The 18,495-nt window shown below is 42.8% G+C and overlaps 1 protein-coding gene across 1 annotated transcript in view; it reads right to left on the reverse strand.

Moving 5' to 3' along the window:
- Nucleotides 1-904: 904 nt before the first annotated feature.
- LOC130283193 (uncharacterized) overlaps nucleotides 905-18,495 on the reverse strand; it is a 113,905-nt gene continuing 96,314 nt past the window's right edge. Inside the window, exons 22-26 of the mRNA XM_056532397.1 lie at nucleotides 9,540-9,725; nucleotides 5,472-5,595; nucleotides 5,264-5,361; nucleotides 5,043-5,154; nucleotides 905-3,080 (exon numbers count right to left, since the gene is read on the reverse strand). Of these exons, the coding sequence (XP_056388372.1) occupies nucleotides 2,311-3,080; nucleotides 5,043-5,154; nucleotides 5,264-5,361; nucleotides 5,472-5,595; nucleotides 9,540-9,725 (1,290 nt within the window). The 3' untranslated portion in view covers nucleotides 905-2,310. The remainder of the gene's footprint in view (nucleotides 3,081-5,042; nucleotides 5,155-5,263; nucleotides 5,362-5,471; nucleotides 5,596-9,539; nucleotides 9,726-18,495) is intronic.

An 18,495-nucleotide genomic window follows, 5' to 3' on the forward strand; every position in this document is an offset into this window, starting at 1 on the left:
CTTTTTTTTTTTTTTTTTTTTTTTTACTACAAATCCCACAATTCCATTTTACTCCCTCCCACACATCAGCCATTCCACCCATTGAAACATAAATTAGCTGCATCCATTCAAAAGACCTGTGGTTCTCAATCAGGGTGCCTACAGCTGTTGCATTAGTTGCCGATTGCTCTCTCCACCCATTGAAGCAGACAGGCTCCCTGTCATCAGCTGACTAGTGAGTCAGGTCTCAGCCGCATTGCAAGCTGTGAAAAATCTGAGAGTCATTTTTGTAAATAAATATTGGAGTTAAAATCACAGAAGAATTGTGAGAAAACCGTCACACACAGGTACAGACACTATATTATGAACTACACTAACTTTACAGCCCCTGTAGCATAGTCAAATAAAAAAAAATTCCTGGAATACCCCTTTAAGGGTTAAAGTAATTTACAAATCTGTATAACTTTCTGGCACCAGTTGATTTTAAAAAAATTGTTTTCCATCGGAGTACCCCTTTAAGCAGCCCATTTAAAATAAATAAATAAATAAATAAATAAAAGACACAGGCAGTGTAAAAAACCCAAAAGTCAAAAAATTTTGGACTGGCTAGTATTGTTTTTTTTTCTTTTTCTTTTAATACTGTAGAAGTCACTGGTAGATCAAAAAAATATTACCAATTTCCATATTCCTATTCTAGATCTATTTAAAAAAGTTTATTATAAAGTGCTATTTTAAAAGCTGTATCCTAGATGTAATGAGAGGAACAACCCCTAAACTTCTTCTGTTCCAGAGGCCTGAGTGAAAACAGAATTTCTTTTTAATTATTTGAATAAATCTAAAACACCTTCAAAATAATATATTATTTTATTGCCTGACAGACATTGGAGGGTTACACTGCAATAATAAGGCATAACAAGACGGGAGGTAATTTTTATAATATAATTTTAATAAATCATATACTGTGAATCATCAATATAACAAGATTATAGCACACATAGCAATACAAATAAATATAAAATATAAATAACCCCCTGTGGGTGTGGTGTCTCGGAGGCAGTGGTCATCACTCGGTGCTACGCCAGTGTTAGGTTAGGGACCCGCTCTGACTAGGTGGCCTTGACGTGGCGAGTGGACTTGTACTTTTTGATCAAAATGTATACTAACAACCTGTGAGTTTTTGAATTTATGCTGAGAAGCAAGTAGATCAAAATACAAATTGTGGATGTGTGGCTATGTTTATGTTTCTCTATTTTAGTTTTATATTTATTATAAAAATACCTCTTTAGAAATGTTAGAAATCATCATGTCCTTCCCCTGTGGTGGTGGGAGGTGATTGGCGTGTCTCCTCATGCAGCCTTGTCCATGAGTCATCTCTTGTTTATGACTCATGGACAAGCATGATGCTGCTGAAGGACTGGTTGCATGAATGCAGGTCTACTTATTAGATCCCTATTAGATGGCCCTAGCTGCACTGTAAAAGGCTTATGCATAGGTCACTGGCAGGAGGTGGTCAGGAAGCCCAAACTGAAAGTCAAGCTGTTTGTTGTATGCTGCCAGGAACAGAGCTCTAATTATCATGTGTTCTCTGGTCGCATCTCCCCACCCTCCAGCCCTGATTGCTTGATCTCTCTCTATTTGGGTATAAGAAGAGATCAACCAATCAGGACAGGAAGAGGCCACCTTCACGGTGGCTTCTCCCTGCCTTTGGGTCCTAATTGGTCCTGTTTCCAGCTTGTGTTAAGTATAACTCCTTTAAAGAGGCACAGGAAATCAGAGTGAATCATCCATAGATGATTGTACAGAGGGAGGCTATGTTTCCTCTGCTCCAGCTGTGAACAGAAAAATAAATGGGGAAAACATTTTTTTATAAAAAAATAAAATAAATATATAGAGCAGGCATATGTGCTGCACAACAAACACCAACAAAGCTCAACAGACCCCACTGATGTAGTGTATGTCATTTGAGCAGACAAAAAATATATTTATTTAGTTTTTGGACAGATTATGTGACAGAAGCCCCTAATGGAGCATCTGGCACAGATATAAACACAGCTGGCATCTCTTAGTGGTTCAGGCAGCATGAAACTGATAACAGGTTATTTTTGAGCCTGCTCAGTTGATCTGCTGACACATCACAATGGACCGTCAATTAGTTAAACTTGATTTGGTGAAACGATTCTAACTTCTCATTGATATTGCACAAAATACCCAAATAATTTAGTTAAAATCTATGGCTATGGATAACCATTTCAAACACCAGAAAGCCTAGTTTGTAAAACCAGTTTTACAGTGTAAACATAGACTTTTTGCATCTCTGATGTTTAGAAAATGTTATTTTTGAATTAAAAACAATTCCCCATTTTGAATATTAAAACTGTTTCTATCTATATGGGTTCTAAGATGTCTCTCAAGAAGCCATTTCCTGGTAAAACGTCTACCACATTCTGAACAAGAAAATGGTTTCTCACCTGTGTGAGTTATTTGATGTCTCTCAAGATGATGTTTAGCCATAAAACATTTTCCACATTCTGAACATGAAAATGGCTTCTCCCCTGTGTGAATTCTCTGATGTTCAACAAGAACTGATTTCCTTGAGAAACATTTCCCACATTCCAAACATGAAAATGGCCTCTCTCCTGTGTGACTTCTCTGGTGTTCAACAACAGCTGATTTCTTAGTAAATCTTTTCCCACACTCTGTACATGAATACGGCTTCTCTCCTGTATGAACTTTGTGATGATCAACAAGAACTGATTTCTTGGTAAAACGTTTCCCACATTCCAAACAGGCAAATGGTCTCTCGTTTCTGTGCATTCTCATGTGCATGGAAAGATTGGAGAAAGTTTTATAATGTCTACCGCATTCAGAACATGTAAATAATTTATCCTCTCTGCGAGTTAAAACTTGTTTTACAGTTTGTGGTGGATCAGATGGAGGTTTCTTGTGATCAGATGTATCATATGACAGATCTCTGCTGTGAAGGACTGAGGTTACATTTGGGATAATAGAGTTTTCTGATAATTGGTGAGGAATATCATTAAGTTCTGCTTCATAATACGGAAATAAGAGATGTTCCTCTGAGAGATTAGTACAGTCATCTGCTAGATATAGAATTAGATTAATAATATATGTTAGGATAAGAGAACAAATGTGAACACTACACATGTAAAACAGACATGGAAAAATATTTAGAGAAGATAGTCAATGTAGGGAGATATGCTGGTTCTGTAAATCAATAATTAGAATCTATTTGAGATTAGGTTTAAAGGGGTATTCCAGGCCCAAATTTTTTTTTTTTTTATATATCAACTGGCTCTGGAAAGTTAAACAGATTTGTAAATTGCTTCTATTAAAAAATCTTAATCCTTGCAATAGTTATTAGCTTCTGAAGTTGAGTTGTTGTTTTCTGTCTAACTGCTCTCTGATGACTCACATCCCGGGAGCTGTGCAGTTCCTATGGGGATATTCTCCCATCATGCACAGCTCCCGGGACGTGACATCATCATTGAGCAGTTAGACAGAAAACTTCAGAAGCTAATAACTATTGGAAGGATTAAGATTTTTTAATAGAAGTAATTTACAAATCTGTTTAACTTTCCGGAGCCAGTTCATATATAAAAAAAAGTTTTTGCCTGGAATACCCCTTTAAGGTTTGAAATTAGGCACTTCGGTGAAATTTTTTTCTTCATTATTATAATTCCCCCCCACCAACTGGTGCCAAAAAGTTACAGATTTGTAAATGACTTCTATTTAAAAATCTTAATCCTTCCAGTATGTATCAGCTGCTGTATGCTCCAGAGGTAGTGGGGATGCTATTTTCAGTCTGACCACAGTGCTCTCTGCTAACACCTCTGTCCGTGTCAGGAACTGTCCAGAGCAGGTGAGCTTTGCTATTGGGATTTGCTCTTACTCTTACTCTTGACAGTTCCTGACACGGATAGAGGTGTCAGCAGAGAACACTGTGGTCAGACTAGAAATAACTATACAACTTTCTCTGTAGCATACAGCAGCTGATAATTACTGGAAGTATTACGATTTTTAATTAGATGTAAATTACAAAATCATTTAAACTTTTTGGCACCAGTTGATAAAAAATAAAAAAGGATCCATCAGAGTACCCCTTTAAAAGCTTTTTTTTTTTGTGAACTTGGCAGTACTGTTGATAAACAATATGCTATATTGCATAAAATTTTATAAAAAAAAAAAAAAAATTATTATTCCAAAACCACCACCACACCTGTCCTCAGGTTATATGTGGTATTACAACTTGACTACTTCAATTCAATGGAACTCAGCTGCAATACCACACACACACACACAACTTGAGGATAGGTGTGGTGCTGTTGTTGGAAGTAATCAGCTCAGTTTTTCTGATCCTGGACAACCCCTTTAATTGTATGATGTTTTGTAAAGTAGCGTCCAACGACTCCTATCCTATATATACTACTGGCGCTCCATATTAGTTTATTAAACTCTCCTTGGATGCCATTTAGTTTACATTGAAATTTGCAAAATAAAATCTGCAGCTTCAACCAACCGAGCCAATATACAAGGTAATGAACTGTCTTCTTCAGGCAACGCTCACTGTGTATTCTGACTGTCATGGCTCTGGCAAACAGCTGATCACCAGGTTGTTTGGTGTCCGACCCCCAACAACATTTAGATACTGATGATCTATCCTAGGGGTCTATTCACACAGCAGAATTTCCGTTTGCGGAATTCCGCCTCAAATTAAAGCCCATTGACTTCTATGGGATTCCGCAATCTATTTCACACTTCTGAATTTACGCTTGCGGAATTCCACTAGCGGAATTCCGCAAGCGTAAATTCAGAAGTGTGAATGGGAGTGCGGAATCCCATAGAAGTCAATGGGCTTTAATTTGAAGTGTGAATGGGAGTGCGGAATCCCATAGAAGTCTATGGGCTTTAATTTGAGGGGGAATTCCGCAAGCGTAAATTCAGAAGTGTGAATGGGAGTGCGGAATCCCATAGAAGTTTATGGGCTTTAATTTGAGGGGAAATTCCGCAAGAAATAGACCCCAAGATGGGTGATGAATACTTACCGGGGCTGGCATCTACATGAATTTCTTCATCCTTACACTGTTGGCTTCCCTTTATATACATCTTCTCTTTTATAACTTCAACTTTAATATCAATCAGATCTTCATGCGGATTCTACATGTGAAACAAATAATAAACAAAATGAGAAACCTGCTGGAGAAGAGGTGTCGTTCTTATTGAACATTATATCAGTAAGATCTGTATAGAACTCGACTCCATCTACCTGATGATTCAGTCGGACATTGTGATTTTCCTCTAGATAATCCTGAGAATGTGGAGAACTGGGACATTTCAGTGATAATTGTTTCTTACTGGACTCCCCTATATGAAGAGACAGACACTGTGGCTCAATGCATTTTTAGGTGAGATGTGAATTTATGTGGCTTTCAATACTGATCTCCCCTTTACAATCAATGAAAGTCTCCTCTTACCCAGTGATGTGAGGGGCTGATGATTTTCTATTATGATGTCCCCATATTGATCCTTGTGTCCTTCTAAATACTCCCACTCCTCCATAGAGAAATAGACTGTGACATCCTGACACCTTAAAGGAACCTGATACACACAAACGGTTACAGTCCTCATTTGATCTAGGTACCAACATTAGATTTTTATGAGTGCATAGAAGGGAGGTAATGGAAAAAATCCAAAACGATAAGTCCAGGATAGTATTAAAAAAACAAAAATAAAAAAATAAAAAAAACATACTTCTTTATTTAATCCATAGAGATAAAATCACAAAAAAGCAGTGCAGATGAAACCACCGACGCGTTTCGTATAACCTTTATCAAGGCATGAAGAAAATAAACCTTAGGTACGAATAAATAACCCTACTCCGTATAGAATCAACAAGAAAAAAATACACCTGTAAACCAGCCGGCGACACAAAACCAAAGAGACATTAAAGGAGAACTCCGGAATATAAAAATTGTCCCCCATACTGCCGGCAGTGAAAAAAATAAAGATGTACATACCTTCCTCCGCTCCCCCGGGGCCTCCGGTAACCGGCTCCGGTCTCCGCCGTGATCCTCTTACTGGTTGCCGGTGGTCGGCAGCTCATACTGCACTCAGCCAATCATCGGCGGCAGTGAAGTCCCGACTCGGTCAGCGATAGGCTGAGCGGCAGTGTGAGAGCACTTCAAGACACAAAATTCTTCACTACACCGGCACCTGCTGCCGGGGCCGAAAACGTCACACTGCCGCTCAGCCTATCACCAGCCGAGTCGGGACTTCACTGCGGCCGGTGATTGGCTGAGTGCAGTATTACTCGCCAACCACCAGCAACCAGGAAGAGGATCGTGGTGGAGACCGGGGCCGGTAACCAGGGGAGCAGAGGAAGGTATGTACTAGGGGTCGACCGATTATCTGTTTGGCCAATATTATCGGCCGATATTCACGATTTTGGATGTTATCGGTATCGGCAATTACCTTGGCAATAATCCAATAATGCTCTGCCCCCGCACCGCCCCCACCACACCCCTCACCTCACCGCCCCGGCCAGAGATCGCCGCTGCCCCATTCCCGGTTTTATAATTACTTGTTCCCGGGGTCCTGGCTCCTGTGGCGTCCTGTATTACGCTGTGCGCTGCGCAGCGACGAGTTATGTCCTCAACGCGACGTCACCGTCAGTGCGCACAGTGACAGCTCAGGAGGACGCTGCCAGAGCCAGAAGTAACGTGGACCCCGGGAACAGGTAATTATAAAACGGGGGAGTCAATGGGGCAGCAGTCTCTGGCTGGGAGGGGTGCGGTCGCGAGATAAATAGCCGATAACTTTTATACCGATATTCCGATATAAGTTATAGGCTATCGACCTCCACAGAGTATCGGCCCTAAAAAAAAAAAAAAAAAATTTGAGATCGGTCGATCCCTAGTATGTACATCTTTATTTTTTTTTACTGCTGGCAGTATGGGGAACAATTTTTATATTCTGGAGTTCTCCTTTAACCTCTTGAGTGCCTGCAGAGACATGGAGAAATATGTATCTGTGTGCCCCAAAAATAATAATATGAATAAACATTGAATTAGGATCAGAAAACTTAACATATGTTGTAGTGTTCAATCCATTGTTTGTTACATTATTAAGCTGAACACATTATGCACAAAATATATTCCAGAAAAAAGGCATATCAAAACGAGATTTCAAGGAACTCAAGAAAACACATGTCCTAGTTCACATTGGCATGTAGTGCGTGTGCGTTATAGTTGAACAGACAAAAACATTGGCTTAATTAAAACATATCCAGAATTAGATTATATTTCACATTAGCCAACATCAATGTCTGACAGAAACGCACACTGAGATACTAGAATCTTTATAGAAAAACGCACATCATGAATTAGGTTCAAACCTGAATAAAGATCCCTTTTAATATATATATATATATATATGGAGAAGAGAGTTTATTCGGACCTAAGGTTTATTTTCTTCATGCCTTGATAAAGGTTATACGAAACGCGTCAGTGGTTTTATCTGCACTGCCTTTTTGTGATTTTATCTCTATGGATTGAATAAAGAAGTGTTTTTTATACTATACTCAAGTGATGGACTTATTGTTTTGGATTTTTCCCCATTACCTCCTTTCTATGCCCTCACTGTATACAGTCAAGTGCCTGCCCGTGCACCTGGAGTTCAACCCGCGGGATACCTGCATTAAAATTTCGGTGAGCTGTATCTTTTTCTTCATATTAGATTTTTATATATTTTTTCCTATGAACACTTTTGCTTTGTCAGTGGCACTCGTCATGGCATGGGGTTTGCTAGATTTCCCCCCCCCCCCCCAAAATATTTTTCACATCAGAGCGTTCAAAACTTGCTGGTGACACCCTTTTCAGACGTGCATAGTTTTGGGACACACTACCAATCGCACAACATGATACCTTTATCAGAATTAATAATGTGGCTGCTATCCCTCTGTGCCCTTTTATCATCCCGTGTCACTTCATCACCTCCTGTGCCATTATGCCACTTTTATCCATGTCATTTCATCACCTCCATTGCCACTTCCTTCCCCCACCCCCCTTAATTACCCCCTGTGCCATTTTTAGCCTGGCCTGTGTCTCTCAGTGCACTCCAATAGGCTAAGGTGCAGACTTGGAGGGTCTGACAAGTGACCTCCTCCTTCATTGCCAAAATACATCTTCCTGCTCCTGTCCCGGCAGCCAGCACTGTTCACTGATTTGAAGTGGCAGCAGCACTGGCAGCGAGGGTTGTAGCCACTTAAGAACACTGATCAGCGGCTGCCTCTGTGGAAATGGATGATCCTGTGACCACCCTGGGGACTGCCGCCTACACACTAACGTGTTGCAATATCCAGTTTGGCAAGCACTGCTCCACATACTTCATCTAAGGATCTCACAGTAAGAAAGGAAGGGTCTAGTAGCCTGAACTAGTAGTAAGTGCAGTTAAATACAATTTTTATAAAGTCTTTGAATTAGGAGGAACATGCTCTCAATCACCCAAAGTGCAAACGTGTTACACAAAAGAAAATGTGCACAAAGGATGCGGTCTATCGCAAGCCTTTCTCTGAAAGAAGAGAGGCCCCCCCAAAAAACCTTACCCTTTGCCTCCGGACCAAAAGATACCTGCGAGGTTCCAGGTTCAATGTCCCTTTTCACCGAAGCTACTAAAGGCCATCACGCCCCCTCCCATAGACTTGCATTGAGGGGGGGGGGGAACATGACATCACATGGGGGGGCGTTGTCGTGACGTCACGATACTCCATCCCCGTGGTCGGGAGGCATAAGACTTGGAGCCCTCAGCGCTTCCTGCAGTGCTCACAGGTGGGTGCTGCATGCTAGATTGCGGGGGTCCCCAGCAGCGAGACCCCCGCGATCAGACATCTTAGGGCCGGAGTACCCCTTTAACGGTTGGTACCCTGCCCATGCACCCAGGGTTTTTTCAGGAACCTGATGGCCACACATTCTCCCCTAGACCGCCAGGAAGGGCACCCAGACAATTATGAGTATAAACAACAGGTACAAAGTGACACAGCGAGTGAGTGCCAAAGGTGTAGAGAGTAGAGCAGATGCATCCACTGAGGCCCAGATATATCAAACTGTGTGAGAGAGAAAAAAATTTAGTGATTTTCCCACAGCGACCAATCACAGCTCAGCCAATGAGTTCTGGTAAAGTGAAGGCTGAGCTGTGATTGGTTGTTGTAGGGAGAAAAAATTAAATCAGTATATTTTTTTTCTCTCACACAGTTTGATAAATCTGGGCCAGTAAGCCTATCCTCTCAGTAAGTCTTTGAAATAGGGGGTCTGAAATAATGAAGGGGTCTGTTCCGGGTAAGATTCCATAATAAAGACTCCAAATCACACCCAAGATCAGACATCATTTTAGGTCACGACTCAAAGCAATACCCTCCCCCTAACTCCCTTTTTGCATTTGTGAAAATATATGCCGGGACTCTCAAAGAAAAATAAGGACAATGCTGGCAAATAGGGTATTGTTGGCACCGTCCTTCATAATATCCCAGCATTCCCAGCAGGACTCACCTCTCCAGTCAGCAGCTGAACAATCTTGTTGGTAAGTTTTAGGATGGTCTGGTGATTGATCTTCTCATTTTTCAGTGAGGGACACATTGACTCCATAAAGAGGTTGTGGTTCCATACTTCTGGCGGGTAGGGGTGCCTTGTAGCGGTCACACAGTCACCAGACGTCTTCTTCACTACTATGTAATCCTGGGTATGGAGAGACACTTATACGCTGTAAATACCCTATCATCAGAACCTCCACCTCCATCATCAGAGCCTCCACCTCCAATTGTGTCCTTATATGAATACAGAAATCCCTGAATAACTCACCTCGCCCGTGAGCAGCTGGACAATCTCCAGAGTAAGATGTAATATGTCCTCAGTCATTTTGTTTCTTCTGTTATGTAGCGGATCGGTCAAGGAGACGACCATTGGAGATTTCTATGGGGAGGATCCTCTGCTGCAAGAACACATTCAGGGTCTATTCACACAGCAGAATTTCCACCTCAAATGAAAGCCTAATACTGTACACTTCTATGGGATTCCGCACCCCCGTTGACACACAAGTGCGGAATCCCATAGAAGTGTATTAGGCTTTCATATGAGGCAGAATTCCGACGTGTGAATAGACCCTCAGGGAGAAAATGTAAAATTACATTATAAAATCATCCCAATATATTTTCTGAATATGGACACCTGCTGCCCCGCACATTAGTCATGTCACCAAGCCTTTATGTCATTTTGTTTGTATAATGTTCTATATACGTATGCCTATATCTACTTGCACATAGTGTCAAGTTGATCAAAATGATTCTGACTGCCGATCAATATATATATTAATACTGATATATTTATATGTCATTTCTAATGCTGAAGAAAACATATCTGTTGAACTATGCACCACTTTCCTGAGTTTGCAATCTGCTCGTGATTGAATAACCTTGGATCAATGCCAGAAGGCCCAAGATGGAAGTCAAAACATTTGAGGAAGATGCAAAGAACTGGAATTTTCCAGTATTAGAGTCAGAGAGCTGCATAAATGAACTTTGGCCAAGAAAGAAATTAAAGGAGTACTCCAGTGCACACTTTTTTCATGTTATCCCGTCCGGGCTGCAAAATAAAAGAAAACGCACTTTATCTTACCTGCCAACGAGCCCCCGGAGCTCCGTTACAGGTGTTCGGTCCCCGGGCTGTATTCTTCTTACTTCCAGTTAGCCCGGCACGTCACATGGAGCTTCAGCCTATCACTGGCCGAGGCGGGACATCGCTGCGGCCAGTGATAGGCTGAAGCTCCGTGTGACGTGCCGGGCTAACCGGAAGTAAGAAGAATACAGCCCGGGGACCGAACACCTGTACCGGAGCTCCGGGCGCTCGTTGGCAGGTAAGATAAAGTGCGTTTTCTTTTATTTTGCAGCCCGGACGGGATAACATGAAAAAAGTGTGCACCGGAGTACTCCTTTAATGGACACTAGATATGCTAATATATACGGACACAATCGAACAACCAATCACAATGGAATATGCTAATTGTGATGTCATAACTAACCTCCTTTGTACAATGTAAAAACCAAATGAACTTCCTTAATTAAACAGAAACTCTCTCTGGGAACATTTTCTGAGTTTCTTGCTGAGAAAAGAGTTTTAACTCCTTCAGGATGAAGGGCGTACCTGTACGCCCCTTGCCTGGTCCCGGTGTTTAAAATGGGGTCACACCGTGACTCGCATCACACTGGGTCGGTCACGGCTGCTAACGATAGCCGGGACCCTGGGCTAATAGTGTGCGGCACCGATCATTGTGCCGCACGCTATTAACCCAAGGTTAACTCAAAGTTGACCGCCGCGTCTAAAAATGAAAGTAAACGCTTCCCAGCAGCTCAGTCAGGCAGATCCGGTAGGATGCGAGCGGAGACCCCCTTACCTTGCTCCGTCGCGTCCGATCGGCGTTTGATTGCTCCAAGCCTGAGCTACAGGCTTGAGCAATCGAGCCCCTATCTCACTGATCCATGCAAAGCTATGGCTTTGCAGGGATCAGGGTAAAAGATCAGTGTGTGCAGTGTTATAGGTCCCTATGGGAGCTATAGCACTGCAAAAAAAAAAAAAAAAAAAAAAAGTGATAAAAAAAAAAGTTAACAAAGGTCGTTTAACCCCTTCCCTAATAAAAGTTTGAATCACCCCCCTTTTCCTATATAAAAAAAAACAAAAACTGTGTAAATAAAAATAAACATATGCGGTATCGCCGCATGCAGAAATGTCCGAACTATAAAAATATATCATTAATTAAACCGCACGGTCAATGGCGTACGCGCAAAAAAATTCCAAAGTCCAAAACAGCGTATTTTTGGTCACTTTATATCATGAAAAAATGAATAAAAAGTGAATAAAAAGTCCGATCAATACCAAAATGGTACAGATAAAACCTTCAGAACATGGTGCAAAAAATTAGCCATCATACCGGCCCGCACGCGGAAAAATTAAAAAGTTATAGGGGTTAGAAGATGAGAATTTTTAACATATAAATTTTCCTGCATATAGTTATGATTTTTAGATTTTCAGAAGTACGACAAAATCCAACCTATATAAGTAGGGTATCATTTTAACCATATGGACCTAGAGAATAAAGATAAGGTGTCATTTTTACCGAAAAATGCACTGCGTAGAAATGGAAGCCCCCAAAAGTTACAAAATTAAATTTTTTCTTCAATTTTGTCGCACAATTAATTTTTTTTCGGTTTCGCCGTGGATTTTTTGGTAAAACGACTAATGTCACTGCAAAGTAGAATTGGTGATGCAAAAAATAAGCCATAATATGGATTTTATGTGCGAAATGCTGTGAGGGTCAGACATATATCCATATGTCTGACCCCTACCGCGCATCTATATATACAGGTGCCGGCTCACCGCTATGAATGACAAGTAAAGCAGTGCAGGGAGGGCTTGCGCTGCTGCTCCTAATAGCTTACTTGTGATTCATAGCGGTGAGCCGGCATTTGTATATGTATGATGTGAGGGTCAGACATATATCCATATGTATGACCCCCACAGTATGATCTGCAGCTGCTGCCCACTATGAATGACAAACTCTTAGCAGCGTGAGCGGGCAGCAGCCCTCCGCTCCCCCGCTAATAGAGTTTTCATTCATTGGCAGCCAGGGGAGGGAGAAGATGAAGATTAATATGCGTAGCTTGGGGGAGGCAGTATATATATATATATATATATATATATATATATATATATATATATAAATATGCAGGGTTGGGGTCAGTATATGTGGAGCGGGGGTCAGTATAGATATATAATAGCGCTGGGGGGGGCAGTACATTTATTCAAGCGCAGCAGCCACTAAGTTTGATATAGCGCAGCAGGGGGAAATATATATAGAAACGCTGGAGGGGCCAGATATATACCCCCCCCCCAGTGATTCTATACATCTTTGCCCACCACAGCCCTTCTATATTATAACCCTGCCAGGAGCCCTGATTGGCTCCTCGGTCCCGGCCATTCAGGGCTTCTGGTGGGGAATTAAAAATGAAAGTTTACAGTACACTGCAGGGGATCGGAACATGCCGCCCGCTCCCCTGCTTAATAACATCTGATTGGATCGGGTCTCAGAAGTGAGACTTGGTGCGATCAATCCCTCAGCCCCTGTACTACTACCCCCAGCATGGAACAGACCCTGTTCCATGCTGGGGGTAGCAGGATTCACTCCGTTTTGAAGAATTTACCGACAGCTCTGAGCTGTCGGGTTTCTGTGAAGCAAAACTCACAGGTTTTCCTGTGAGTTTTCTTCAAACTCGGAGGGTTTTTTCTCTTTTTGTCGGGAACACGCCCCTTTTGTAGGTTTTTTTCCACTCTGAGTGATTTTGATCTTGTCGGGTTGTGCGCCAGATTCTGGCGCAGACAGAATTCTGGCGCAAAACCCGACAAAAAGTGTTGGGATCCTGTTAGTAAATGAGGGCCATTGTCTGGTGTGAATCTCTTGAGGCGGCCCTCAGCGATCAGCAGCAGTGGTCAATCACATTTTAATGCCTCACCTCGACAATAGCTTCACAAAATCATAAAACCCAATAGACTAGAAATCTCTACAATCTACAGGCCAGTAAACACTTGAGTAATTAAAGGGGTACTCCCATGGAAGGGTGTTTAAAAAAAAAAATTTTTGTCTGATCGACATGTAAAAAGTAGTTTTTTTTACGACGTAATGCTTTAAATGTGAGGCGCTGTAAAGAACATTCATGGGGAGTCGCATATATTTAAGCAACCACGGGGAATGGGAGGACTACAGTACCCAGAAAGATTATCAGAATTAGGGTTATTTCAGTGGTCTCCAAACTGCGGCCCTCCAGATGTTGCAAAACTACAACTCCCAGCATGCCCGGACAGCCAACGGCTGTCCGGGCATGCTGGGAGTTGTAGTTTTACAACATCTGGAGGGCCGCAGTTTGGAGACCATTGGGTTATTTAGTTTAGAAAAAAGAAGGCTTAGGGGCGACCTAGTAACTATGTATAAATATATCAGGGGACCGTACAGAGATCTCTCCCATGATCTATTCATACCCAGGACTGTACCTATAACAAGGGGGCATCCTCTACGTCTAGAGGAAAGAAGGTTTCTACACCAGCACAGGTGGGGGTTCTTTACTGTAAGAGCAGTGAGACTGTGGAATTCTCTCCCGGAGGAGGTGGTCATGGTGAACTCTGTAAAAGAATTCAAAAGGGGTCTGGATGCATTTTTGGAGAACAACAACATCGCTGGTTATGTATATTAGATCTATAGGGACAGAACGTTGATCCAGGGATTTATTCTGATGCCATATTTGGAGTCGGGAAGGAATTTTTACCTCTAGTGTGAGGGTTTTTTGCCTTCCTCTGGATCAACTCAGTAGGGACTCATTAGGGTTATAGGTTGAAAATGATGGACTCCACATTATGAACTATGTTACTATGTTAACCAAGAGACTGGAGCAAACGTTTGTGACAATTTCACGTGTGACGTCGATCACAGAGTTGATAAATTTCCTCCATAGTTTTGGGGGGGGGGGGGGGGGATTAAATGTGATATATAAGGCTGCATTCACACTAAGTTTATGTCATATGGGGACCGGGATCTGACTGGGAGATAGGAACACCGGACGCTCCCGTACCGCCGCCGGCCCCGCATCGTTTTTATTCGAATGAGTCAGATAGTGACTCCGGTCGGCTCATTTTTGCCCTGGTATACTACGGTGTTCAGTCCAGTCACAAAACCAGATACGGGGCAAAAATGAGCCGACTAGAGTCACTATCTGACTCATTCGAATAAAAACGATGCGGGGCCGGCTGGGGTACGGGAGCGCCCGGTGTTCCTATCTCACAGCCAGATCCGGTCCACGTATGACATAAACGTAGTGTGAATGCAGCTTAACTTGTAAAAGGTCAGAAACGGCTTTAAAAAAAATAAATAAATAAAAAAGTCTATTATTATTCCAGTGTATATATATATATGTGAAGTGGTTATATCAGCCTCAGAGGTCACTGTGCTGCTGCCTCTATCTATTGTACACACAGCTCATTGGTGTCTGCAGAGCTGTGTGCACCACGTGATCCCCTACTCACACATACACATCTATACAACTCTTTATATAACTCACATAACCCACACACAGAGCCCTGTACACACGGAGAACATTACACGGACAGCAGAGAGTCTGACGCTACCTGATCACGTGGCTCCAAGACTCTTCCCACATGTGACTGATCACATGACCATGACATCATCACAGGTCCTGCAGACGCTAATAAAGCTCTTTCTACACAAATCACTCATCCTCCCTCCTACCACATGTGACTGATCACATGATCAGTACAGATCTCCTAGCCATTACTCTACATGTGAACAGACTCAGTTATTAGTACAGTGGTCCCTCAACATACGATGGTAATCTGTTCCAAACGGACCATCGTTTGTTGAAACCATCGCATGTTAAGGGATCCGTGCAATGTAAAGTATAGGACAGTGGTCTACAACCTGCGGACCTCCAGATGTTGCAAAACTACAACACCCAGCATGCCCGGACAGCCGTTGGCTGTCCGGGCATGCTGGGTGTTGTAGTTTTGCAACATCTGGAGGTCCGCAGGTTGTAGAGCACTGTTAGAGGAAGTTGTACTCACCTGTCCCCGCCGCTCCGGACCTTCACCACTGCCCGGGATGTCGCCGTCCATCGCTGTCGCCGTGTCCCCGATGGCCTCTGCCTCTGCTTCCCCGGCATCCTCGCTCTCCGTCGCTGCCATCACGCCGCTAGGCACGCCGCTCCTATTGGATGACGGGACGGCATGCGCGGCGACGTGATGATGTAGATGGAGAGCGACGATGATGGAGGGGATCCCGAAGAGGACGCGCCGGAGCCCCGAGGACAGGTAAGAGATCGTCAGCCGTAAACGGCTATCCGGCGGCAGCTGAAGCAGTCTGCGCTGCCGTTTATGCGATGGCCCCGACATAAAAAAGCATTGTATGTTGATGCTGCCTTCAACATGCGATGGCCTCTGAGAGGCCATCGCATGTTGAAATTATAGTATGTCGGGGCCATCGTAGGTCGGGGGGGGGGGTCACTGTACAGCTCATATCTTCTCATCCTCTTGTGTCTTTGCACTGTGACAACATTAAAGGGCTTATAGCTGCTTTGATCTGTACAACTTACATTCTCTACAGCAGTGTTTCCCAACCAGTGAATCTACAGCTACAAACTACAACTTTCAGCATGCCTGGACAGCTACATTGGATGTAATATTCTCCCCATGAATGTTCTGTACATTTAAAGGGGTACTCCGGCGCTTAGACATCTTATCCCCTATCCAAAGGATAGGGGATAAGATGCCTGATCGCGGGGGTCCCGCCGCTGGGGACCCCCGTGATCTTGCACGCAGCACCCCAGTTAACCCCTTAAAGGGTAGCTCCCACCATCCTATTTTTTATTTTTTTTGCTAACCCAATCCCCCCAAACCCCCCCCCCCCCGCCCGCTACGGCACTAGCCCGTTCCCTCCTCCTCCCCCCCCCGCCCCGCACCCTCATTACACTTGCAGTTACTGCAGAGTCCGGCAGCGGGCGTGCAGGGACAGCGGCGGCAACGAGGCGGCGGCGATGTGCGGGAGAAGTGGCCTCCCAGCCAGTGGCCGGGGAGCCAATGCGCTCGCTCCCACCTGTCTGATTGACAGGCAGGGAGCGAGTGCAGCCTAACTGAAAAAGGACTGATTGCCACTCCAAAATCAGTCCTTTTTCAGTAGCCGGTTTTTAAATGTAAATTAAACCTTTTTAATGAAAAAAAATAATAATAAAAGTATATTAGAGATATGTTGTAGTACATAAGTACTACAACATATCAAAAAATAAAGTTGGTGACAGTGCCCATTTAAGGACCAGGCCAATTTTCACTGAAGGACCAGAGTGTTTTTTGCACATCTGACCACTTTCACTTTAAATGGGCACTGTCACCAACTTTATTTTTTGATATGTTTTAGTACTTATGTACTACAACATATCTCTAATATACTTTTATAATTTTTTTTTCATTAAATAGGTTTAATTTACATTTAAAAACCGGCTACTGAAAAAGGACTGATTTTGGAGTGGCAATCAGTCCTTTTTCAGTTAGGCTGCACTCGCTCCCTGCCTGTCAATCAGACAGGCGGGAGCGAGCGCATTGGCTCCCCGGCCACTTGCTGGGAGGCCACTCCTTCTGCACATCGCCTCCGCCGCCTCGTTGCCGCCGCTGTCCCTGCACGCCCGCTGCCGGACTCTGCAGTAAATGCAAGTGTAATGAGGGTATGCGGGGCGGGAGGAGGAGGGAGCGGGCTAGTGCCGTAGCGGGGGGGGGGGGGGGGGTGGCGGGGAAACGGGCTAGCAAAAAAAAAAATAGGATGGTGGGAGCTACGCTTTAAGCATTAATAACTCTGGGATGCTTTTACCTTTCATTCTGATTCTGAGATTGTTTTTTCGTGACATATTCTACTTTATGTTAGTGTTAACATTTTGTTCATACTGGCATAATTTCTTGGTGAAAAATTCCAAAATTGATGAAAAAATTGAAAATTTAGCATTTTTCTAACTTTGAAGCTCTCTGCTTGTAAGGAAAATAGACATTCCAAATAAATGATATACTGATTCACAAATAGAATATGTCTACTTCATGTTTGCATCATAAAGTTGATATGTTTTTACTTTTTGGAGACATCAGAGGGCTTCAAAGTTCAGCAGCAATTTTCAAATTTTTCACAAAATTTTCAAAATCTGAATTTTTCATGGACCAGTTCAGGTTTGAAGTGGATTTGAAGGGTCTTCATATTAGAAATACCCCACAAATTACCCCATTATAAAAACTGCACCCCTCAAAGTATTCAAAATGCCATTCAGTAAGTGTGTTAACCCTTTAGGTGTTTCACAGGAATAACAGCAAAATAAAGGAGAAAATTCAAAATCTTCATTTTTTACACTCGCATGTTCTTGTAGACCCAGTTTTTGAATTTTTACAAGAGGTAAAAGGAGACAAATCCTCTCAAAATTTGTAACCCAATTTCTCTCGAGTAAGCACATACCTCATATGTGAATGTCAAATGTTCAGCGGGCGCAGTAGAGGGCTCAGAAGGGAAGGAGCGACAATGGGATTTTGGAGAGTGAGTTTTTATGAAATGGTTTTTGGGGGGCATGTCACATTTAGGAAGCCCCTATGGTGCCAGAACAGCAGAAAACCCCCCACATGGCATACCATTTTGGAAACTACACCCCTCAAGGCATGTAACAAGGGGTCCAGTGAGCCTTAACACCCCACAGGTGTTTGATGACTTTTCATTAAAGTCGGATGTGTAAATGAAAAAAATAAATTTTTTCACTAAAGTGCAGTTTTTCCCCAAATATAAAGGGTCATGGGAGAAAATGCCCCCCCAAAATTTGTAACAAGGAGTACAGTGAGCCTTAACACCTCACAGGTATTTCACGACTTTTTGTTA

The sequence above is a fragment of the Hyla sarda genome, chromosome 7 (assembly GCF_029499605.1).
Source record: "Hyla sarda isolate aHylSar1 chromosome 7, aHylSar1.hap1, whole genome shotgun sequence".
In the NCBI taxonomy this organism is placed as follows: Eukaryota; Metazoa; Chordata; class Amphibia; order Anura; family Hylidae; genus Hyla; species Hyla sarda.